The 26,783-nt window shown below is 38.8% G+C and overlaps 1 protein-coding gene across 2 annotated transcripts in view; it reads left to right on the forward strand.

Moving 5' to 3' along the window:
* Nucleotides 1-875: 875 nt before the first annotated feature.
* rtf2 (replication termination factor 2) overlaps nt 876-26,783 on the forward strand; it is a 215,866-nt gene continuing 189,958 nt past the window's right edge. The window contains exons 1-5 of one of the 2 annotated variants that reach the window (XM_028811849.2): nt 876-994; nt 2,146-2,229; nt 23,072-23,166; nt 23,365-23,458; nt 23,547-23,686. In XM_028811849.2, coding sequence (XP_028667682.1) covers nt 917-994; nt 2,146-2,229; nt 23,072-23,166; nt 23,365-23,458; nt 23,547-23,686 — 491 coding nt within the window. In that variant the 5' untranslated portion in view covers nt 876-916. Of the gene's footprint in view, nt 995-1,470; nt 1,490-2,145; nt 2,230-23,071; nt 23,167-23,364; nt 23,459-23,546; nt 23,687-26,783 lie in introns of those variants that run through there. The other variant, XM_028811850.2, reaches the window with a different exon arrangement.

A 26,783-nucleotide genomic window follows, 5' to 3' on the forward strand; every position in this document is an offset into this window, starting at 1 on the left:
TTCTATCCCTTTTCCTAATCAGTGACTAGTTTTCACTGCTGAATAAGTTATTTTCCCTTCATTTTAACAGCTCTGTTCTTAAGGATTCACTCATTCTGAATTGATTCTTTTCTTCATTAAATTACAGACAAACAGACATGAAACCAAACCAACAGCTGACCAGCTAAATTGGAGCTTCAAACTCCAAACAATTTCATTCCAACCAGTTTCTTAATAAGAAGCTGATTCTTGCTGCTAATTAAACACACTATTTAATTCCATGGCTTGTTGCTGCTCTCATTCTGCCACAGCACACATTTCCAAAACTGTTGATTTTCTGTTGTTTCTAAGAATACTGTCAAAATGTTTTGATGACCAGAGCGATCAACCTTATTGAGACCTTCACCTTTCGTTATTTTCAGATTATATGGTTAGCTAGTCATGTGGCGGCTTGTTTTGAGTCTCATTATTGTTTGGTTGCTAATTAAGGAAAAAGAGTCAACTAAAGGGCCTGAGTCAAGTTAACTGAAATTAAGGTAAAAGAATTGAATTAGCAGCAAATACTCGTCACTAATACAGAGGATGGTTAGAATGAAAATCTGCAGCAAGTGCGACCCTGCGGGACCAGCGCTCTACACCTCTGCTCTAAGGTACACCATTAGCCTGAGGGGCAGTCTATTGTTCTGTACAGGTGGGCCAGTGAAGGCAATTAAGCCAGTGGTTTGTAGAGAAAGGCAGGCCACTGACGTGTGACGGCAAGCCGTAGGTCAATGAGGGACGGGCCATTGGCAAGTGACGGTACAGGACGTGAAGGGAGTAAGAAAAAAAAAAAAACAAAAACTGGTCAGTGAGCACGTGACACAGGCTGGTGATCGGGCACATTTATGGTCAGTTAACATCTGACCCTCCCACAATCGTAACCATAGTGTAATCGGGCATGCAGTGGGCGAACCTACTCGACATTCAGTTCCAGGCTGCAGAAATACAGCCTGGAGCTGCAGTGATACATATTTGGGTGAGAGTCAAACATAATAATACAATACTGTACACTCAATGCTTTAACTCCTGTCGCTGCTCCGCTACGCCAACACGGTGCAAAATGTGAACATAATTGCTTTTTCAGCAGTCTTTAAACACTCACCCTTACTCACGCACAAAGTGAAGAAAATTGAAAAAAAAATACTTCTTAGGGGCAAAAAAGAAAGATTTATTAGAGTATAAGTTATTGTTTAATCAACTCTATACAGAACTAACACACAGCACTCCGTATTGCTTTTAAGAAAAATGTCGGCGTTTCATCCCAGCAATCAAGTAGTCCAGCAGTTTTCTACATCCGTCTACAGTATGCTGATTTAACCCTTTTTATTTTTCTTGATCCTGCTTTGCGTCCGGTTTAGATAAAAAAAAAAAATACGTAATGTGGGGTAATGTTGGGATTCAGGAAAAAACAGTTCTGTGTTATAACCATTGAGTCTGGCCGCAGACATCCACTGCGAGGCTATGAGAAGCTGTATGTACATTGAGAGACGCGAAACTTGGTTCTTTTAGTAATTTTTAGGACTGTTAATTCTCCGTTTCTCTTTCGGTTGTAAAATGGCGAAATATGTGATAATATTTTATCATAATGTGTGTGTGTGTATATACTGTATAAACCGGTCTCGAAAAAGAATAGATGATTAAATCTGATAGGCATCGCACTTAATGTTATTTATTTATACACTTACCGATCTTCAGTTTGGAACTCTATATAATTAATAATTAATAATATTTATTAATAATTATTTTCTCATTGCTATATTTGTTATTGTAACGTGTGCTGTTTTCTCCCTGCATTTCTCAGACATAAGGACAATAAAATTGACCTGAAAACCTCTTGTCCTATCAAGCCACAAAATTAGAAAGTTTAATTTTATTTGAAATTATTTTCTACTATATTCCGCCGATTTTTTTTTCTTTTTTTGCTTTTTTTTAATAGTTATATTTGTGGCTTGCACATGATGCACAAAGACTTGCGAGAAGCTTTTATTTTGACACAGCTCCGTAACCTTTGACACAGGAAGCAGTTGTAATGTTTACGCATTGTACCAGCTTCTTTACATCCGTGTATGCGTTGTGTTAAGTGCATTTGAAAAGTTTTTGCTTTAATCTTCGTTATTTCTTTTGAAGGATTTGATTCTCAACATGGGCTGTGATGGAGGAACCATCCCTAAGCGTCACGAACTGGTAAAGGGTCCCAAGAAAGTGGAAAAGGTACGTCCGGCCTGCGCTTTTAACATATGTTTATTGACAGACTAAAATAAAATAAAGAGCCTAGCAGGACAACTTGTCTGGTAGTAGTTCACAATCTGATTTCAGACTTTATATTTTGGTTGCAAATTGGCGTGCATCAGCGGGGCCTGCGATTGACTAGAGGTCACCTGTTTCCTGCCTTGTTTTCGATTATTTCCTCCGCTACAAATACTTGGATAACGAATGTTTTATGTTAATTGATCTTGTGTTGCGCACAATGATTTAGGAAATCGGACGTAACATTTCTTGTTATGTGACAACAATATTTACGCATACCCATACGACGAGTTAAAAGATGCGTTAGTTGGGTTTCGTCTGTGTATCCAGGGTCCTTCTATACAAAAAATAACACAGATCTGGGAAATTTTAAACTCATAAAAAATTGTTTTATTTGACAATAGTATTTTTTATTTGCATTCATGAACATGAGAAAATATAGCTAGAATGTTTCCTCAGCGTCACACTTAACTACAAAATTTAAAAGAAATGTAATTTTAATATTTAAAATCACTATTTTATAGGAATGATGGCGCTTTGTTTGTCCCCGGGGTAACAAATACACACCAGAATGACTAAAAAGAAGGAAAAATAAAGAGAACGTTTGATTTGCCAGTCACAGTCCCAGTGAGGCCGAGTGATTCGTTTGCTGAAACGTCTCAGCGTTATTGTGTCCGAGACGGGATGTGCAGAATTGTGCTTAATGGTTTAATTGTAGGTTTAATTCTCTCATATGCTACTACAGTACACCCAATGAATCGAGAGAGCATCCTATTACTGAGCCTGCTGTTTTTAATCGGCTCATTGCTTCAGTTGGCCACTTTTGAATTGATGTTACCAGCCCAGCAATTCCACTGACCATCTCAGAGTAACAGAGCATTTAAAGGATGGCAGTACCCACATTAATGAAGTGCGTCTTCTAAGAGAAGTCTCACACAGAGGAACTATATAAAAAGGGTCAGACAAGTCCAGCCTGTCATTGATGTGGACATATAATATTGTTTTAAATCAATTTTAAGATGAAAATATATAGTCAGTCTAACATTTTAAAACATAATTTAAAGAAAACCGTACATTTTCATTAACTTGCATATAACTTCTCAAGTGTTTGTCACTTCTTGGTAGTTTCATTACAAAACTTCGTTTGGTGGCCTGTCATGTACACTTTTTCTGGTGCTTCCCTATGAATCATTCAACAGTAGTCTGCCATCATGCTGAGATCCCATTGTCTCTTGTACCTTCTTAATTATATTTCCACTGATGAACAAACCTGGACAAATCATCACAGTTGTTTCCTGAAGTCATAGGGTGTTTCGGGACTTAAAACGGACACCTTCTCCCAGACGACCCGACTGAGGATGATCAAGTCTCGGCTTGTGCCAAAGTGATATTTTACAGTCTTCAACACATCACCCCTTTTCAGCCAGATCAAGCTTGATGCTCTTCCTGCAGCCTCCACACTGTTCTTGATGGCTCTTCAGTTTTCTCCCCAGAAATTTTTTCCAGCTGGGTGGCATGAAAAAGTAGCCGGGTGGGGCGGGATGGGGAAATTTGTTGATGGGGAAAATTTAAATGTGCACTATTTTATTAGTTAATTATGAATTATTTTCCAATGCTCAATATGACTTCCACACTTGTGCCAGAATATTTTTTATTACATTTAAGTATCCAATTCAGGATCCTGCAACCCTAACAAAAATTTAAAATAACAACTCTTATGACATAAACCAAGAAGCACAAGTATTGTCGCTGTCGAGAAGAAAAGTGAAAACGGGGGTGGGGGGGTTTGGGTTGAAGCTTAGGAAGGAAGTATGGGAAACCTAATGAAGAAAAATTTAAAAATATTCTTCAAAGCCAACTTGCATATGCAGAAGGTGTCTTCAGTTAAATATTTATTCTTCTTTTCTTCCAAGAAGCCCAGTTGTCTGCAGCTTTCCCATAATCAAAGTCCCCAGGATCTGGGCCCTCCAAGGAGATCAGCATGAGATTATTTAGCGTGCTTTGATTTCATGCGATTTCTCAAATGTGTCTTGATCCTTTTAAGGGCAGAAAACCCCCTTTCACATTCAGCTGTGCTCACTGGGATCACTAGCCCAACATGAATTTGGAAATGACTCTTAGAGCTCTGATGTTGTAGCCATTTTTAGTAAAATCTGTTTTGCACTGAAGTCTTTGACTTCTGATCATTTTTGACGCAACTGTCCATTCTTGCCTGCTACTTTCATATTTTAAAATTGGAGGGCTACCATTTTTGGAGTAATGATCGAAAAGAATTTTAGCAGACTCGCTTGAATCGTGAGTTTCTGCATTGAAAACTTTCCAAAAGCTGGAAATAATTGGCATGTCAGGGAATCTTGCATCTAGGTTCTTGACAGCTGTCTCTAGGTATTTATCATATGTTGCAGTTTTGAATGACATTACAAGCACTCTGTGTATAAACAATGCGGAGATCTGACCATTCTTCTGCCAGACAATGATGAAGGCTTTGAAAATATCTCCCAGAAGTGTCTTTCAACTCCATGATGGACAATTTTGTGGTGAGCAAAATTGGCTCAATTTCGGTAAGATTTACATTTTGCCTTTGCCAAGCCAAGCAATTGGACAACAAAAAGTAATACGTCTGAAAGCATCATCAGAGAGGAAACAAAATTGTATGTTTTAATACATCTGCTTAATCCTTCAGATGGGATGTCATTCCGATCAGTGGCCTCAGCTATGACACTCCTCATATACTGTCATAGTGACTGTACTGCAGAGTCATGAGACAGCCATCTAGTGTCACTGGTCATTTTCAGCTCAATCTGGGGAATGTTCAGAATATTTTGGATTTTTGTTGAACCAGCCATCCTAACTGAAGAATTTTGGAAGAAATAGAACAGTTGCCTTAAGGTGTCGTTCAGTTTTGTTAAATAAGGTACAGCAGCTGCTGCTTGGGCACTTGCAAGGGCCAATCGGTGGTTTACACAGTGGCAGTTGACCAAGAGTCCAAGGGCCTCATGTATAAACGGTCGTACACAACATTTCTGTGCGCACGCAACATTTCCACACTGAAATCGCGATGTATAAAACCTAAACTTGGCGTAAAGCCATGCACATTTCCACGGTACCTCATACCCTGGCGTACACAATTTCTCCGCTCGGTTTTGCAGACTGGCGGCACCCAGCGTTAAAGCAGTGCTACTGTACCTGTGTGGTTACCCTTTCTTTCTTAGATCCACATTCCTGACGCGGCTTTATAAATACACTGAAACTAACTACATATTGTTTATTAGTGTAATGCATCTGATTGTAATTAACCTGCAGCAATATAATGGTCCAGGGAATAGACATAGTATTCCAAATACCATAACTGCTTTAGTGTTGTTACTGTCACTGCACCTTCTTCTTCTTTCAGCTGCTCTCGTTAGGGGTTGCCACAGCAGATCATCTTATTCCATATTACTCTCACTGCACCACTTTATATTTATATCACTGCACCACTTTATATTTATATCACTGTATCTGAGTGGGGAATCATAGCAGCAGCTGATTGGAAAGAGAATTATCGGGATACAGCATGAAGCAGACGCTGCCTCAGCCATGGCAAAACGCTTCAGAGACTTTCCTGTACGGACCTCGCGTTTCAGAAACCGTTTCATCCCAAGAACTATAAACGCACTCAATCTGTCCATCAAGTGCTCCTTGTAGAACTGTTTGTACTTAATAAGTACAATTACCCCACTGTAAACTTGCACTACAGTTATAATATTGCACAACCTGCGCCACTTTATAAAGCGCGTATTTACATATGATGACGATATCATTTTTAAGATGAAATACAGCAAAATTTGTTGATTATATTATACAGATAAAACTTTAACTTCATTTAAATAATCTATATTGTTAATTAAACATGTGAGGACACGGTGCCGCAGCGCTAGCTAGTTCAGGGATTGTTCCTACTTTGCGTTGTATTCTTGCTGGTGCTGACACTGGTAGGACAGATAGAATAATTAAACACATACTACGAAGATATTTCAATGTTCCTTAAAAGTTTTGAAGAATCGGCGTTCTAAGCTTACAGATGGCTTCACGTCTATTACAGAGCTGATTGTGTGACGATTGGGTATTTGGAGAAAGAAAAGTAAGGACATGAATTGGAGGTTAGTACGTTTGAAAGAGACAGTACTTCTGTAATAAATTATTTCATTGAAGGTCATGCATGGCGCAGAAAGCCTCTTGCGTGAGACATGAACAAGCACTGTGCCACCGTGTTCCCATGTTTAATAACATGCTTTCATTCCTATCATCATGAACAAGATATCCTGTATACATCTCAGTATTTTAATTATTCAGAGAGCTGTAATATCACAAATGCAATGGATTATGTGTCCTGTTGGAGAAAGAGACAGCCCGTTTAAGAAGCAGGTAGTGATTCGCACAAAGAAGATCAAATATAGAACAAAACATTTAACGTGCTACTTTAGTTACAGTGGGATTTGAGAAACTAGTAAATTCAACGATTTTAAGATGAACTTTATGATGTTCTACTTTAATGGTAAAATAAACAATGTGATTAAAGTGGAAATTTCGAGATTAAAGTTGACATTTCGTGCTTTTTTTCCCCACTGTGTGCCTATTTTTTTTGTCTGTACCCTAATAAGCTTTCATATGACACTCAGACGGTGGGCTACGACTCGCCTTTTCACTGCGACTTTGATATGTGACTTCTTTTTTTATTTCGGGCATTGTGCGACTTTGTGAACTTGAGCTTTCGAGTTTCTCCGACACTCTGTCACTTGATCAACTTCCTTTTGTTGTTTATATCACTGTTTAAACCAACAAATAGTACGTTGTTCCTTTGCCTCCACTTGGTATTCACTGAAATTGTTATATATTCCCCCATGCTTTTCCCATTGTCTTTTCACAGAAGGCTGAGCTTAAGGGCTATTTATATTGATTTGCATATTCAAAGAGGCATAATTCTGGGAGGAGTTGGGGCGGGACAGAAGGTAAAAGTGTTACTTTTCACACTGATCAGGATTTATGTAGTGGAAGAACATGAAAGTTTGCGTACATACAGATTCCTGCATCTGCATTTTTCTGTGTGTACGCACATTCCCGCTTTTGTGCTTACGCCATGTTATAGTGTGAGTTCTACGCACGGCGTTATACATGAGGCCCCAGATGTTTTATCTTTAAGCAGTTTTACCACACCTTTGTTTCCCAATCATAACAGCCGCTCCATCTGACCCTAGTCCAACCAGATTAGTGTCCATAGTCTCCCTCAGTGTGTTGGTTATAGTCTCCACTTTGACATCAATCATATTGCAGGTTGATACAAAACTAATTCTGACCTCTTTAGTGACCTGGCAAACATATTTAATGTAAATAATTAATTGTTTTACAACTGAGATGTCTGTGGTTTCATCACACAGAATACTGAAAAAATTTTCAGCGTGTATAATTTTCAGTATGTTAGACTTTATTTCTGATGCTAAGACATCCAGCAGCTCTTGCATTATTCTTTCAGAGGTGTAATGTGCATTTTTACCAACCTTGAGATGTTGTAAAAAGGAACAACCCATTTCTTTACAGTGTTCCAACAGCTTTTCAAACAATGTTGTATGTGGCAACTCATTTGTTGCCAACCAATACATGGATCTTAAAGCTCCCACAAAGGCATCTCTCTGGAAATTATTTAACACGGACAGAGATCTTTCAATTTGACCGATTCCAGTTTGCTCTAGTACACGCTTTCTTAAAAAGTCAGCAGAAGACTCAATGTGCGTTTTACTTTTTTCATGATCCAGCAAGTTTTCTTTTCGAATTCTTGTGCATGGCACATTTACCCAAGGTAACTCCCTACTTGCGGGGTGTTTGTTTGAATATTTCATGCACAATGAGCACCACATACCATTTTCTTTGACCATTAGCCAATCAAAATCTTTAAACTATTGTTTGCTTATGCCGGATAAGCGGTGCTTAGATTTATCAATTGGCAGAGTGTGTGCTGAAGAGTTCTCCCCTGATGGACCAGTCTCTGCAATGTCTTTGTCTGAAATTGCCACATCAGGAGTTGACGCCACACCTTCATTAGTTTGTGGGGTCTCTTTTCTGACATAACTGAGCAGTGTTGTTTTCTGGACACTTTTATTACTCATGTTGTAAAATGTTTGGAAAAAATTAAAAGGAGCTATGAATAAGACTTGAGTGGGAAAGTGGGAGCCTGTTGGATATTCAGTGCACACTTGCACCACGACCGGGCAAGATATGAACAATAAAAGGAATGGCAGATGGGTAACTTTAACAAAACCTTCAGCAATTCAGTGACAAAACTTTTGCTCAGGACAGTGTGTTCTGCAAGGGTTTCTGCACACTTTTTGCAATATGGACACAGGTTCAAATTTGAGCAAATATAAGAATGGCAGATGGGGTCACTTTAACTAAACCCTCAGTATGAACAAATATAAAAACGGCAGAGGGAGTCACTTTAACAGGAACCACAGTGAGTGCTACAAGGATTTTTGCACACAGAACACACCTAATGCCGCTCCGTCCCCGCTGTTAGCATGTACAGCCCCCTCTCGCCTGTCCACCTCCCCATACTCCTTGCTGCTGTATTAAGCTGCTACGTCCCCGCTATTAACATGTACAGCCCCCTTTCGTAAGCCCACCTACCCATACTCTTTGCTTGTGAACTCCGCTCCGCTTCATCCCTGCTATTAGCTTGTTCAGCATCGAGTGATCGGCAATATCCCGCTCCGCACCTCTCCCCTCGACATTTGCGATCCTGCTTCTAAAGTATTTGCCCACCTGCCCGCTCGTCCCTTGCCATCTCTGCAGATCATTAGATCTGCCTGTGCCTGTAGATCTGCGGCTCTCATCTCACAATATCATGTAAAATGACAACCAGGTGCTCAACTAAATTATCAAGGCGGAGCGACCAGCTAAAATATGCTAGGGAGAACACTGCTCTTTTCCTACGTGCACCCGTGATGCCCAGTGTTCCATAAGCTTTGTTGAGTGAATGTCCTGCAAACCCTCTGGCAACCCACATTCCACTGGCATACACCTGGTACTCCACCCTTTACTATGGCACGCCTCCAGCAGTTCCTGGTACTTTTCTCCCATCCTGGGATTTTCAGCTACCTCTCTAGGTCATCTGTTATCACCCGGTCTCATGTCGTATTGAGCAAGCCAACAAAGTTGTTCTTCATTCTTTCGATTAGCTGTACGCACTCCTTTACAAATGCCATCCTCCAGGCTTTAGCACTGACATTCCTACTCTTGCTTATCCCCATGCTTATTGACTCGGCAATGGTCTTGAGGACTTCTCTGTGTCCAGTGAGCCCCAAACACAACAACAACAACATTTATTTATATAGCACATTTTCATACAAAAAGTAGCTCAAAGTGCTTTACATAATGAAGAAAAAAAAAATAAAAGACAAAATAAGAAATTAAAATAAGACAACATTAGTTAACATAGAAAAGGAGTAAGGTCCGATGGCCAGGGTGGACAGAAAAAAAAAAAAAAAAAAAACCACTCCAGAAAGCTGGAGAAAAAAAATTAAATCTGTAGGGGTTCCAGGCCACGAGACCGCCCAGTCCCCTCTGGGCATTCTCCCTAACATAAATGAAATAGTCCTCTTTGTAGGTAGGGTTCTCACGAAGTCACTTGATGCTGATGGTCATACAGACTTCTGGCTTTTAATCCATCCATTATTGTTGGAACATCATGGTGCATGCCACCACCAAAAGGAAACCGGAAAAGGAAACAGAAGAGAGAGTAGGGGTTAGTACAGATTTTAGAGCCACCATGAATAGTTATTATAATGAATTGGATATACAGAGTATCAGGATTTAAATTACAGTGAAGTTATGAGAAGGCCATGTTAAAGTAATGTGTTTTCAGCAGTTTTTTAAAGTGCTCCACTGTATTAGCCTGGCGAATTCCTACTGGCAGGCTATTCCAGATTTTAGGTGCATAACAGCAGAAGGCCGCCTCACCACTTCTTTTAAGTTTTGCTCTTGGAATTCTAAGGAGACACTCAGTTGAGAATCTGAGGTTGCGATTTGGAATATAAGGTGTCAGACATTCCGATATATAAGATGGGGCGAGATTATTCAAGGCTTTATAAACCTTAAGTAGAATTTTAAAGTCAATCCTGAATGACACAGGTAACCAGTGTAGTGACATCAAAACTGGAGAGATGTGCTCAGATTTTCTTTTCCTGGTAAGGATTCTAGCAGCTGCGTTCTGCAATAGTTGCAAACGATTTATGTCTTTTTTTGGGTAGTCCTGAGAGGAGTGCGTTACAGTAATCTAGTCGACTGAAAACAAATGCGTGAACTAATTTCTCTGCATCTTTCAATGATATAAGAGGTCTAACTTTTGCTATGTTTCTTAACCCTATAACGCCTGAATTTTTAATTTCAGGAAAAAAAATTTTTTTTGTTTTTATTCTTTACTTTCATAGTTATCAATATATAAAACAACCAAAATATATTAAAAAAATATAAAATTTGCAATGTTTTTTAAATGTAACCAAATTGTCACATTCGTCCATGGATCTATAATACAAGAATAAAAAATGCACCTTCATTTCTATATTGTTTTTCATCTTATTTTATTATTAAATAAAAAAAACAAACTGAAAGCTTATTTTATTTATAAAGTATAATACAAAATGTATTTGTTTATAATTTTAGTTAGTGTGAAATTGAACAAAACAATTTTTTTCTTTTGTGATACAAAGATGAACTTTGCATTTGCTGCAGAAAAATACTGGTGCACTCTTGCAATTTACATTTTTGCATCTTCCTCTGTTTGTGACCTCAGGGTAATGGTGAAGACCATCCAAACGGATATCACTTCCAGGGATACTTTTGGTGGCAGGACCTCTTCTCTTTTTGTTAGCAAACTCAACATCAGTAGAACTAGTTGAAGGTCTACCTCTTTTTGTTGGTCTATTACTTTTTTCTTCAAGAAGAAGAGCTTCGGTGATGCTCATTTTGAACTCTTGCAGACTTTGGATCTTTTTTTTTGGTAACTGAAGGCTCTCACAGTCTCTACGATAAAGTAGCCAAGAGTTCACAACAGTCACATCTATAAAATGAAAAAATAATTTGTGATAATATTTTTTCGATCTGATGTGAATTCTGTACAGTGCAATTAGCGAGTCCATCAAATCAACACCTCCCATAAACTGATTGTAGGTTTTCACAATAGCGGGGGCAATCGATTGTGATGGTTTGTTTTGTCTTTTTGTCATATCGCTTACAGTTGGCCTTTGGTTCTGCCGAGGCAAAAGTTGACATAAGGTTTACAACTCTATTATCTGCCCATTTCACTACACGTACTTCAGTATCTTCAACTAGAGCAGTCACTTCTTGATGGGACCCTTTGCCTCTTTTCATCAAATCTTTGTCCTTGATTAGTTTGATGCCAGGCAAACGATTGATTCTAACAGTTCCCAAGCTAAATATTTTTTTCTTTGCTAAAGTTGTCATCAAAGGAAGTGACGTAAACCAGTTATCAAAATATAATAAATGGTTCAATCCAACAGGAATTGATTGGGCCAATTTCAGTACTACATTTGAACTAGCTCCCAAGTCGGGTTCTCCTAATACCGGTTCAATTTTCTCTGAATATATGAAAAAATCATACATGATGCCTTTGTCATCGCAAAGAACAAACAATTTGTATCCCCACTTGTGTGGTTTGCTGGGTATATATTGTTTCATGCTTGATCTACCTTTGAATGGAACTATCTGTTCATCCACGCATAGCATTTGGGGCATTGGTATTTCCCGAAACTTTTTTTGTAAATGGTCTATCAAAGGCCAGATCTTGAATAATTTATCTGTTTTCTCATTAGGTAAGGGAATTTGTGAATTATCATTGAAGTGAATCTTGGACTTTATTTCTTCCCATCTATCTCTACTTATCACTTCCGATACAATAGGACAGTTTAGTTTGCTCTTCCAATATAAACGTGAATTTGAGAGCTTCACCATAGACATAGCAAGCAGTGTACCCAAAAATTGCTCAAGTTCCTGCCTACTCAGTGCAAGAGGTTTATTAGGATTTTGCTGGATTGCATAAAGATTTGATTGGTCGACAATATGAGTAATGATATCCTTCGAGAAAAAATGTCTAAAATATTCAACAGGACGTTTTATTACCCCAGAAGAATCTATTTGTCCTAACCATTCAGGCATAGGTCTAGCTGTACCGTCTCCAGAAATGTGCCGCCAAAGAGGAATTCTTTTTGATTGGAAATTTCTTGATGTAGATGGCTTTGAACTTGTAGTTATTGGAATTGATTCTTCAACTTCAACAACTGAAGTTTCTAACTCATCTTCACTAGTATTATCATTACTAACTACGAGGTCTTCTAATTCATCCAAATCAAAATAATCGGGCGCATATTCACTTCCTATCATGGGAAAAAATAAATAGTTATCAAAATAGTTTGAATAGCAATATAATTAAAATTTTATATCCATCCATCCATTTTCCAACCCGCTGAATCTGAACACAGGATCACGGGGGTCTGCTGGAGCCAATCCCAGTCAACACAGGGCACAAGGCAGGAAACAAACCCCGGGCAGGGTGCCAGCCCACCGCAGGGCACACACTAGGACAATTTAGAATTGCCAATGCATCTAACCTGCATGTCTTTGGACTGTGGGAGGAAACCCAAGCAGACATGAGGAGAACATGCAAACTCCACGCAGGGAGGACCTGAGAAGCAAACCCAGGTCCCCAGGTCTCCCAACTGCAAGGCAGCAGCGCTACCCACTGTGCCACCGTGCTGCCCAAATTGTATATTGTAAAATGAAAATTTTTAAATATAATACACATTTTATTTACCAGTGTCATCCGTATTAGCATCTGGTTCCTTGTCTGAGTCTGTACCGCTTCCATCTAGGTCATAAATTCGCCGTTTTCCATAAAACAAACCACAATCCATGCTGTGGTAATTTTTGTCACCTTTGAATCAAAAGACGAACGTAACGAATTCGTTACGTTTTGAAAAAGCGGAAATATATAATAAATATAATGTTTTTTATGAGTATTACACCTTTGACATAAAAACTACAGTTTTATGAACATATACAAAAAATATCAACACTAAAACTTCACTAGATTGAAAATTATCGTGAAATGCACTGAACGCCAATGAGCACCTAACCACACACGCACAATCGGTCGAAACATGTGCCACTATTCAAGCATTTGGCCGCTAAAATGCCTGACTAGCGGTATGCATTTGTAATAGTAAAGTGCGCCGATTTCGTTGACATCGTCGTCGGCTCCAAAAGCTTTAGAATTTCTGTACCAGATACGTTTTAATTAAATGTTACTAAAACGTCGCGCTCGGCGTTATAGGGTTAAGTGAAAAAAATGCTGTCCTAGAGATCTGATTAATATGCGATTTAAAATTTAGATTACAGTCAACAGTTACCCCTAAGCTTTTTACCTCCGTTTTGACTTTTAATCCTAATTCATCCAGTTTATTTCTAATAGCCTCATTGTATCCATTATTGCCAATCACTAAGATTTCGGTTTTCTCTTTAATTTGAGAAAGTTACTATTCATCCATTCTGAGATACAAGTTAGACATTGTGTCAGTGAATCAAGAGATTCGGGGTCATCAGGTGCAATTGATAAATACAGCTGTGTGTCATCAGCATAGCTGTGGTAGCTCACATTGTGCCCTGAGATAATCTGACCTAATGGAAGCATGTAGATTGAGAAGAGCAGCGGACCCAGGATAGAGCCTTGTGGAACACCATATAGAATATCCTGTGTCTTTGAATTATAATTACCACAACTAACAGAATTTTCTCCCTGCCAGGTAGGATTCAAACCAATTTAAGACTCTGTCAGAGAGGCCCACCCATTGACTAAGGCGATTTCTAAGAATATTATGATCAATAGTGTCAAATGCGGCACTCAGATCTAAGAGGATGAGAACAGATAAATGGCCTCTGTCTGCATTTACCCGCAAATCATTTACTACTTTAACCAGTGCAGTTTCTGTGCTGTGATTTGTTCTAAAACCTGACTGAAATTTATCAAGAATAGCACGTTTATTGAGGTGCTCATTTAACTGCATAGTGACTCTCTTCTCTAGAATTTTACTTAAGAAAGGCAGGTTAGAGATGGGTCTATAATTTTCAAGAGCAGAGGGGTCGAGATTATTTTTCTTAAGTAGGGGTTTAACTACAGCAGTCTTAAGACAGTCTGGGAAGACCCCCGTATCTAATGACGAATTTACTATGTCAAGAATATTATCAATTAGCACGTCCGATACTTCTTTGAAAAAACTTGTTGGTATTGGGTCAAGGGCACAGGTGGAGGGTTTCATTTGAGAAATTATTTTATGTAAATCTATCCTAGTGAAAGAGTTTAATTTGTTTGTAACGGAATACTGGGGTTTAGGAGGATCCTTAGTGTTGGGGAGATATACTATGTTATTTCTAATATCATTAATTTTTTGATTGAAAAATACAGTGATAGCCTCACAGGTTTTACTGGAAGTACTTAGGAGGTATTCATTTGAGTTACCTGGGTTTAGCAGACTATCAATCGTGGAGAATAGGACTCTGGGATTACTAGCATTGTTATTTATAATCTTAGAGAAATAGCAGCGCCTCTCAAGACGGACTGTGTTATTGTATTCTTTTATTTTGACTTTTAATATTTCATAGTGGATAGTTAGTTTAGTCTTCCTCCATTTACGCTCAGCTCTACGGCATGTTCTCTTTAAATTAGACACTCTTTGGGTCTTCCATTGTATAACAATGCTAGGAATTCTTTTAACCTTCTTATCAGGTGCAACTATGTCAACGGCAGCTCTCACCTTAGTATTAAATCTTTCCACCTTATTATTTACATTATCCTCGCTATTATCGTTGGCACTATAAACGGATTAATTGTTTAGAATGTTTGTAAGTTTTAAAGCTGCTGATGAGTCAAAGAAGCGTTGTTTAACAATATGCTTCTCAAGAGTGTTTTCTATCATTTCTATATTAAAAAGTAGAAGAAAATGATCTGATAGACCTGTATCAATGACCTGCTTTATATCAACTTTTAGTCCTTTAGTAATCACTAAGTCTAACGTATGACCTGCTTTATGTGTCAAACATTATCTGACAAACACACAAGAGTCCTAGCATCAAATAAACTGTGTTTATTAAAAATATCTTGTAATATTGAGCTCAAAGGAAGTCGTTTCTTCTTCTCATTCTCCTCCTCTCCTCTCTCTACTGCACTGCCCTCCTCTAGTTGAGTGTTTTCCTGCCTCCCAGCTGTGACTCGCCTGGACAAGGCAGTGTGGTCCCTTTTATTGAGAACCTGGACGTACTTCCGGTGCCTGGGCTTTTGGCCATTGGAAGCGGTTCTGGGTCATATGGAAGTCCTGAATAACAGAGAATGTACAGAACAGAGGCACTCCCACTTTTCTTCCCGTTTATCCCGGCCAGGATAGGTTTACAGATATGTCTGTTCGGGATGCCTGTCCATCTGCCTGGGGCTTCGTATCTGGGTAAGGAATCTTCTCCTTTGACTGGAAAGTCCATCCATCCATCCACCTGGAAAATCTCGTTCAGATATGGTAAGGAACCTTCCCCTCATCTGGTTGGGATGCCTCTCCATTCCCTGTAGCACTTACAACTGTATCAACATATTTGCAGGTTTAAACTAACGTTTAAATTTTCCCTCAATGAAATACAATGCTCAAAAATTTCAGTAGCCCTAACGTCTGAGTCTTAAGTGTCTTAAGAAAACGCTTAATAATAAACAATATAGCAACCAGGTATATTATTTCCTAAATAAAACTCTCAAAAGGAGAAAAAATGATCATTTCCTAATGCAAAGATATATATCTTTTTTTCTTTTTTTTTTTTATTCCTTTCCTTGCCTACAAATGTTGTAGGCTCACACTGTGCTTTTCTCTCCTTCTCCCTCTAACAATTCACAGGCTTACCATCTTTTTCAGTTCCATACGCGCTGGAAAAAGTATTTCAAGGGGTTACGATGTGTTCTGCATACCCTAACTTAATACAGGTTAATATCTGTTATGCAATGATGTAATAATGTTTGATTGTTTTAAGAAATTTTTATTTTTAAGCTAATGGGCAAAAGCTTTAATTGAATAAATTTTGTGTGTGTACATGATAAGATAAATCGGGTTGTCCGTGATCATATCATTCTTTTTGAAACCTACACTGAAATCCACCCCCAAACCGAATAATATCCCTCTTAGTTACAAATGTGTCTTGTTCAATTTGTATCTGGCTTTAGAGGAATACTATTTTATAATTTTTGTTTATACTTACCTCGTGCAGTGGTAGCTAAGAAAAAAAATAAATGTTTTCATGGAGAAAGGATATCACAAAGTTTAATGAATGATAGAATGGGATCCAATAATGACCAGTGCTGGACAACAGCAAACAATATCAAAAGTTATTTGAAAAGATCTTACGGAAGTATAATAATCAATACAACAGGTCATCCAGTTGTATGCTCAGAACATGCAAAATATGTGTAAGATATTGGAATATAAATAATTTTGGAAAATGAAAGTAGTTCACAAGCAGAAAGCCCCTTGAAATAAGCTCATCTTTTGAATTGAAGGCCAAAGACATTTAATGGTAGGATGAGCTGTTTATTTCAGGCTAGCTCTTTCAGCCATTCTTTCCATCCATTTACCATATTATTTACAATTTGATTTTCTTCCTGGATGCCTTTTAAGGACAGTTAAGCCAGTTATTTACACAGTAGACGGTTGCTGGACTAGTGTGATTGTTTTATTTGTTTTGTGTTATGAAATGTTTGTTGTTCATAAGGGAATGTGTTGTAACACTGGGATTGATTTGTAAATAATTGTTTTGTTGTTGATCTTCTTTTGGCTGGTCCTGTTAGGGATTGTCACAGCGGTTCATCTTGTTCCATATCTTCCTGTCCTATACATCTTGTTCTGTCACACCCATCACCTGCAAGTCCACTCACACCACATCCATAAACCTTTGCTTGGAGCTGCCAGGCAAGAGGAAGACCTATCTTTAACTCTTTTAGGGCTAATTTTTTTTTTGTTTCTTTTCTCCTAGGGCTGAATATTTTTCCAAAAACTAACATTTTTAAAAAAGAACACAAAGCAATTGTTTAACACATCAAATCAACAAAAAATTTACTTTTGACAAATGTTACTGTCTTGCATGTTGTATGAGCCTGCATACTCTATGATTTCACATACATATCACATACATTTTACACAGCAAAGTCTGATCTCGCTCAAAGCAGCCAATTTCAGTCATTGCCACATTGCACTCCTTTCATCTTCTGAAACTTTATGAACTTTATGTATGGCATTATAGCCTGGCTCACCCCATGGGATTTGCTTCTGTTTATTACAGAAGTGAATAAAACTTTGCAGCAGCACGTACCTAAGCCACCAGGGGACAAAACATGTTTGCACCAATGCTCCCTGAAGTTATATCACCAGTTCTGTCCCATCTCTATTTGTAATGCCACAGCGCGCTTCATCTCGTCTTTCGTTGTGGGTTTCCACTTTGAAAAACGAGAATGCGATGCAAACGCAGCCCGCGATTCAAAAAAAAATCTCTGCCTACCTGTTTGTCTCATCTGACAGTAGCTGAAAAGCAGCATCAGGAGAGAGCAGCCTGAAGTACAGCAGCTGGTGATCTGTCGTGTCCAACAGCAAGCCATGCCGTCTTGTAAACTCCGGTAGCCAGATCGGCTCTCAACGGATCAATGTCTGTGTATTTATCCCATGCGAACTTTGCCGTAGATGCATCGGCTGCGCGAAGGCACTCAACTGGCAGCAGATCCGCTGGCGCGGCATTGGCTGGTGTCTGATCAGCTGATGCCTGCTTCTAACTCTCTTGCTCGATCTCCTGATCACTGCCAATAAAGTCCGATTCTGAAAAATCAAGAGTCCGACTCCGTGATAATGCGCAAAACATCGCCTGCCGAGTGTTTTCTTTTCTGCAGTTGCTTCGCTGCTTTTCACATGTCGGTTCCATCTTGCCTTTGTTTACATTTCGCAACTCATGCACACGCAATGTTTATTTGCCGAGTCAACGAGTCTAGCATTCCTCCAAGCACAGAGGGAATGCCTGTGACGTGACAGTGAGATTTGTCGCCATTAACAGCTGATTGTCGCCCCCTATCCCTGGATATCGACTTTTGTCGACATTCGCCTTCAACCCCTCCTGTCGACAAAAGTCAACATCCGCCCTAAAAGAGTTAACATCCTTTTCCCAATATACCCAACATCTCTCCTCTGCACATGTGCAAACCAATGCAATCTTGCCTCTCTGACTTTGTCTCCCAACCGTCCCACCTGAGCTGACCCTCTAATGTACTAATTTCTAATCCTATCCATCCTCGTCACACCTAATGCAAATCTTAGCATCTTTAACTCTGCCATCTCCAGCTCTGGCTCCTTCTTTCTGGTCAGTGTCACCGTCAAGCTAGTCTCACTTCCAGTCCTGTAGATCTTCCCTTTCACTCTTGCTGATAACTGTCTGTCACAAATTACTCCTGACACTCTTCTCCACCCATTCCACCCTGCCTGCACTCTCTTTTTCACCTCTCTTCTACCATCCCCGTTATTCTGTTCTGTTGTTGATCCCAATTATTTGAACTCATCCACCTTTGCCAGCTCTACTTCCTGTATCTTCACCATTCCCCTGACCTCCCTCTCATTCACACACACGTATTCAGTCTTCTTCCTACTGGCCTTCATTCCTCTGCTTTCTAGAGCATATCTCCACCTCTCTAGGGTCTCCTCAACCTGCTCGCTACAGATCACAATGTCATCAGCAAGTATCATAGTCCAAGGGGACTCATGCCAAATCTGGTCTGTCAACCTGTCCATCACCATTGCAAATAAGAAAGGACTCAGAGCAGATCCTTGATGTAATCCCACCTCCGTGTTGAATGCATCCATTACTCCTACTTCAGTTCTCACCACTGTCACACTTCCCTCGTACATATCCTGTACAACTCTTACATACTTCTCTGCCACTCCCGACTTCCTCATACAATACCACAACTCCTCTTGAGGAACCCTGTCATATGCTTTCTCCAGGTCCACAAAGACACATTGAATCTCCTTTGGGCCTTCTCTATACTTCTCCATCAACACCCTCAGAGCAAGCATTGCATCTGTTGTGCTCTTTCTTGGAATGAAACCATACAGCTACTCACTAATCATCACCTCACTTCTTAACCTACCTTCAACTACTATTTCCCATAACTTCATGCTGTGGCTCATCAATTGTATTCCCCTGTAGTTACTACAGCTCAGCACATCCCCCTTATTCTTAAAATCTCAACCAGTACACTTCTTCACTCCTCAGGCATCCTCTTCACTTTCCAAGATTCCATTAAACAATCTGGTTAAAGCTCCACTGCCTTCTCTCCTAAATACCTCCATGCTTCCACAGGTATGTCATTGGGACCAATGGCCTTTCCATTCTTCATCCTCTTTATATCTGTCTTTACTTCCTCCTTGCTAATCTGTTGCACTTCCTGATTCACTATATCCACATCACCCAACCTTCTCTCTCTCTTTCTTTCTCTTCATTCATCAGCCTCTCAAAGTACTCTTTCTATCTTCTCAACACACACTCCTCGCTTGGGAGTATGTTTCCATGTTTATCTACCACCAGGTTTCCTTTTCCTCCTTTGTCTGTCCAGATGCCACGCCAAGCACACTTCTTGCTGTCACCCTTACTACTACTGCTGTAGCTGCCCAGCTGTCTGGTAACTCTTCATTGCCACCCAGTGCCTGTCTTACCTCCTCCCTAAACTCAACCTTGCAGTCTTCCTTTTTCAACTTCCACCATTTGATCCTTGGCTCTGTCCTCGCTATCCGCTTCTTGATCTCCAGTGTCATCCTACAGATCACCATCCTATGCTGTCTAACTACAGTATACTTTCCCCTGCTACCACTTTGCAGTCTTTAATCTCCTTCAGATTGACTCTTCTGCATAGGATATAATCTACTACCGTTCTTGTATGTCACCCTATGTTCCTCCTTCTTCTTAAAATACATATTCACCACAGCCATGCCCATCCTTTTTGCAAAATCCACTACATTCTGACCTTCTTCATTCCTCTCCTTGACACCATACCTACCCATCACCTTCTCGTCTCCTCTGTTCCCTTCACCAACATGTCCATTGAAATCTGCTCCAATCACCACTTTCTGTCCCTTGGGTACACTGTCCATCACTTCATCCAACTTACTCCAGAAATCTTCTCTCATCAATCGCAAACCTAGCTTGTGGGGAATATGCACCAGTAACATTCATCATTATACCTTCAGTTTCCAGCTTCGTAATCATTACTCTGTCTAACACCCTTTTCATCTACAAAACACTCTTGACATACTGTTCCTTTAGAATAACCCCTACCCCATTTTTCCTCCCATCCACACCATGATAGAACAATTTGAATCCACCTCCTATCCACCTGGACTTACTCCCCTTCCATTTAGTCTCTTGCACACACAATACATCAACCTTCCTTCTCTCCGTCATATCAGCTAACTCCTTCCCCTTACCAGTCATACTGCCAAAATTCAAGATTTCCTACCCTCGGGTTCCACTCTTTACCTTCCTCTCCTCATCTTTCCTCCGGACACATCCCCCCAACCCCCGTCTTCTTCTCCTTCTTTGGCCAATAGTAGCCCAATTTCTGCCAGCACCCTGTTGGCTAACAGTACAGGTGGTGGCCGTTGTTAACCCGGGACATGACCGATCCGGTATGGGAATCTGTAGTATTGTCTGCAGGTTGATATGGCAAAATTTTACACCGGATGCCCTTCCTAACATAACCCTCTCCAATTATTCGGGCTTGGGACTGGCACAAAGAAACACTGGGTTGTGAATCCCCTGTGGCTGTATTTTTTTTTAATTATATTTCTGTTTTTACTTAACCTTTCTGTGAGGTCATTTCAGTGCTGTGAAGGCCTGATCTGTTATGGTTGTACGTGGAGATATTTTTTTAATGTAAGAAAGTGGTGAATGGGAACGGAATGGGGGGAAAAAAAGACAAACCTAAATGTCTGTGCTTTTAATTAAATAAAAAAAAATACTTTTTTAAAAACAAGCTTATATTAAGTTAAAAAGTGGACTAAAAAGTAAAAAATAAGTCTCATACATCTCGGAAAATAAAAGGTGGGCGCTTTTATTTTACAAGTCTTAGATTTAGCTGCTGTATAACCAACAACCATTTTAAGGGCCACTTTTTCCCCCAGTTATTTATTTTTTTATGTTTTCTTTTAATATCACATATATATTGCTTGTGTGCTGCATGGCCAGAGAACAGCAGCTCTAGACTACACTGATACATTGCTAGTTTTATGAAGCAGTATGAGGAGCATTTTGAATTCTGTTCATTTAAAAACTGTGAGGTAATTTAAAAGCAGTATTTAAAATTGGAATTATTTATTTATCAAGTTAAACTTGCCAGCACTGCAGTAGTCCCCTAAACACAGCCATTTGGCTCATAGGGGGCTGAAATCCCCAGTTTGAAAACCACTGCTGTAGTGTGTCTGCTTGGTTTTGGGTAAATAGTAGAAACCTGCATGTGTTAGAACACATTACATTATATGACACATACACATAAAAAATCATGCTCATTCACAACTGGCCAGTTTTAGATTTGAAAATCAAACTTTTGTTCAGTCTTTTAGATGGTGGTAGAAAATCTGAGCTACTAAAGATATGCAACATACTACCATTTCCTGTTTATCAATGATAGAATGAGTGTTATGTTTTATCACTCTGATGCAAAGATTTAAATATTAATCTTGAATCTTCCTTTCTGAAGACATTGCCACTGGTATTCAAATCGGGGTTTAACAGCCTTGTCTTACAACTTTTCATACAAATCCAGACAAAATCACCCTTTTCTTTTTTTAAAAAGAGCAGTATCTGTACAAGTAATGAAAAATGGCCCATAGACTACCTATTCCCAATGGCATTCTTGTACTACTCTATAACTAACAAGCACCTCACAAGCATTTATCTTTGCCGATTCCCGAGTCTTACATTGCAGAGTCATCAGCTAATTCCAAAAGATTACCTAGGACAGAAGATATGGACCCATTATAGTAAATCTACGGCTTCTTCCAGTATTTATTCTAGTGTGATTACTAGTAACTACTGACTGACTGACTGTTGTGAGCCGTGCTCATTGCCGGCAGTAGCCAAGTTTATTTAATGCAAATTAATTTTTCGTACTAATGTTTTACTTCAGCGAACACACACGTATAATGCATTCACTTGTACAAATTTCGCTGTACATGAATTCATACATTAAAGGCATGATGCAAGATCCAACATAAATAAAACACAACAAGCACTAGTAAACTACCATGTAGAATGTATGAGGTAAATGACCTATATGGAGATACTGTACATACTTCCTTACTAACCCAGTAAAAGTCTTGCGTAAAGGAATGCATTTTTTTTTTTTTTTTTTTGCCGCTTGATGGTCCCAGTATTGCAGGCAGCATTTGAACCATAACTGACATATGTGGCATCTGATTAATACAGAGGTGCCTCACATACTGTACATACCTGTCAAATAAAGGAATAGATATTAAACAATATTTTTTATTATGATTTCATTTTTAATATAAATTTAGTTGTATGCAGCAAATAAATAAATAGCATTGCAAATGAGCACCTTTGAGCACTGTTATTGGAGTTTATTAGTTAAAGTGGTCTGTTAAAAGGTTTCCACAATTGAATAGCTCTGTTTTCTTGATAGGCTGATAAGAATGCAGAGTTGTTGGCCCGCTGGAATTATTGTGCACTCAGTCAGGAAAAACTACACCGTCCCATTGTTGCTTGTGACCTTGGAAGGTAAAGTCTTTTTTTCTTTTCTTTGCTTTTTAACGTTACAATTTTGAATATGCAGTTTAAGAAAGAAAAATGTTTTGGTCCAGAATGTGCAGAATCTTTTCATTGTGTAATTGTGTTATTATTTTTCAGTGAACCAGTGTTTTGTGTAGTGATATGTACCTTTTTAAACCTAAGTATTCATCTCAATTTGCTTTGTAGACTTTATAATAAAGATTCCATTCTGGAGTATCTTTTGGACAAATCAGCAGAGCGACCTAATATTGAAGTAGTTGCACACATTCGTAGTATAAAGGTTAGTTTTCTCTTGCTTATACATTTAATAATTCAATTTATTTTTATCAGAAATTTGTGACAGAGACATTTATTTTTTGTTATCTTAGGACATTAAGGAACTTAATCTGACTGATAACCCAGAATGGCAAGGAGACAGAAGGAATGCCAAAGGAGACTGCTATGAGGATCTGCATCGAGCCCGCTTCATCTGTCCTGTAGTTGGTTTGGAGATGAACGGCAAGCACAAGTAGGTTCTATGTACTGAAGCAGGTCTAAAGTTGGAAACTGTAGACTCATTGTCCGGCTAATAACATACTGACAGCAGTATTGTATTAGGCTTATTTTGTATTTTATACTAGGGGGCTTCGCTTGCCAACCCCCAGGTTTGGTTAACCGGATATACGATTTAAAGAGATTATTTTCATGGGAATTGTTACATATGCATTATTTTCACTTTTACTTTAAAACTTCAGTTTAAGCAATATTTGGAATTAACTTTTCTTCAAGATCACATTGAATTTTGATTCCGTGTTTGGATATACATTGTGACAACGCAACGTATAACTATCTGTGAGTGAATATCGTTTCTTTTGCACTAATAAATAAACCGACTTTTTCGATTGTCACTGTGATTTATTAATTGTCATAGCAAAAACTATTCTCATTGGAAACTGTAAACGTTTTAATACAGATGGCATATCAAGATCTCCTGTTGTGTCTCGTAGCTGTGTTTTCCAAAATTACCAAAGTTCAGCAGCTCTAGCTTAAAAATGGGATTCAACAAAAGCCTGACGCGCTGAAATGATTCCACAGACAAAATATCTTTTGTTTTAAAAATTTTAGTTAAAATTCAAAGAAACAGTTCACACAAAAAAAGAGTAAATTAAAATAGCAAAAAAAGAGAAATTCTTGTTAAGTTCTGTTCAAAGCTTAAATCTTGTTACATTTCAAATTGTTTCAAATCACTTCAAAACGTTTCTGAACCATTTCAAAATGGTCAGAAAACTGTATGCCTGTTCCACTTCTGAGTTGAAAATGGGTCTTTCAAGACCCTGTTTACTGGGACCTGTTCTAAACAACGACTGACAGAATTGACACACTGTATCTCAGTTATAGCAAGAAAGTTCTATCTCTTACTAACTTATGGGGGGAAAACACTATACCATTGTCTATGACTATGAAAGAAAATTTATATTCTATTCAAATTAAGCAAACACTAATATGAGTTTAAGTCAAAGCTTTATCTTTTAACTTTAGCTCTTACATTTCCGACCCCTAATTGTCTATGCAGGAACGGAGATAATTACTATATTTTACTTCAATATGAGCCATTTACCTTTACGCTTACTTTAACTATTGTTTTCAAATCACTAGTAGTAAGACTGCAAACTAACATTTAAAAATTTCTTATTTCAAACGTTGGCTATTTCTTGAAGCAGGCACAGTTTATTCACGCATCTGTCCAGTGTGCTGGTTTTGGTCTGCACGCAAACTCTTCTGACTGCACCTTTGGCATCTGGGATAGTCTTGATGACTCAACCCATTACCCAGGAATTGTGGGGTGTAGCTTTATGTACAATTAAAACAATGTCCCCTGGTTGAAAATTTCTTCTTGGTGTAAACCATTTTTGACGTATTGGCAAATACTCTTTAGTCCATCTTTTCCAAAATAAATCTGCCATGTTTAGAATTTGCTTCCAGTGTCTTCGAGTGTATTGTTTATTTTTAGAAAAGAGTTCAGGTGGCATATCAGGTTGTGTCTTCATTAACAGCAAGTGATTGGGTGTGAGTGGTTCCAAATCATTTGGGTCATCAGATGTCTTTGTGAGAGGTCTGTTATTGATAAATGATTCCACTTCACACAATTGTTTGAAGACTCATCATCGAATGGTTGTTGGTTTAGTGTTGAGTTTAAAATCTATCTTATGCTTCTGATTTGTCTCTCCCACACTCCACCTTGATGAGAGGCTGATGGTGGATTGAAAATCCATTTGATTTCTTTCTGCATCATAGTATTGGTTTTTTTTTGTTTTTTTTTCTTGCTCCAAATTTTTCATTGCTTCTTGCAGCTCTTTCTGCTCCAATGAAGTTTGTTCTATTGTCTGAGCGCATGATTTTAACTTGTCCTCTTCTGCACATAAATCGGCATATGGCTTGGATGATACAAGAATCAGTGTCTAAGCTATGTACAATCTCTATATGGGCAGCTCTGGTTGTTAAACAAGTGAAGATTAATCCGTACCTTTGACCAGACTTGGTCCTCTTTTGACTTGAAAGGGACCAAAATGATCAACTCCAACGTTAGTAAGCGGTGGTTGGTTGGGTACTTAACAATCTTCAGGCAAATCTGCCATTTTTTGCTCACCTGCTTTCGCATTGTATTTTCTGCACGTTGTGCAATTTGAAATGATTTTTCTGATAGCTGTTTGCTTGAGGTATCCAGTATTTCTGCCGTAACTGTGCGAGCACATAGTTGCGCCCACAATGTCTGATTTGTTTATGAATGTGCTACAATATGTGAGAAGCAACATGTGAATGCTTGTGAAGAATTGCAGGATGTTTGTTTAGCGTCTTCGGGCATTGCAGCTTTGCTGAGTCTTCCTCCAACTCTCATTATTCCATCTTGTATGATCGAGTCAAGTTTATAGATTTGTTTGTTCTTTTTTCACACAAGCCTTTTTCTTTAAAGCCTTTAATTCTTCTGGAAATTCTTGCTGCTGACTGAGGTGGATAAGCACTGTTTCAGCTTTAGCCAAGTCTTCTATAGAAATTGGGCTTGTTTTTAAAGTCAGTCTATACCTTTTCATGTACTTTGCGATGCGTGATTTTTGTTTTTCTGGATTACTTTTAGACTGACTGACTTCTAGTTGAAATGTTTTTTCATTTCTTAAGTGCAGCAGTATGTCTTTAAACTTGAGGAACCAAGCCACTGCTTTCTTCAAGCGTAGTCAATCTGAAAAGTAGGTGATTAGTTTGTTGATGGGCTCAGTCGCCTCCTCTATTCTTGTCGTGTTGACTGCACAAGTTTTAACTTCTGGATCATCTTCAAAGAGTGAATCATTCAGTTGATCTGGTCTTTTTGGCCACTCACGTTCAGGCTTCAATAAGCATCTTGGACCTTGTGACCATGTGATGCTTTTGAGAAAGTTTTCTATGCTTAGCCCTCTGGATGCTTAATCAGCCGGATTAAGGGCAGATGTGACATACCTCGATTGTGAGGGTTGTGAATGATCTCTGATCATGGAGATTCTGTTGGTAGCAAAGGTCTCGAATTGAGTGCTTTCATTTGAAATGTATTTTAGCACTGTGGTGCTGTTAGTCCAAAATATAGATTCTTATAAGGG

The sequence above is a fragment of the Erpetoichthys calabaricus genome, chromosome 10 (genome assembly GCF_900747795.2).
Source record: "Erpetoichthys calabaricus chromosome 10, fErpCal1.3, whole genome shotgun sequence".
NCBI classification, from domain to species: Eukaryota; Metazoa; Chordata; class Cladistia; order Polypteriformes; family Polypteridae; genus Erpetoichthys; species Erpetoichthys calabaricus.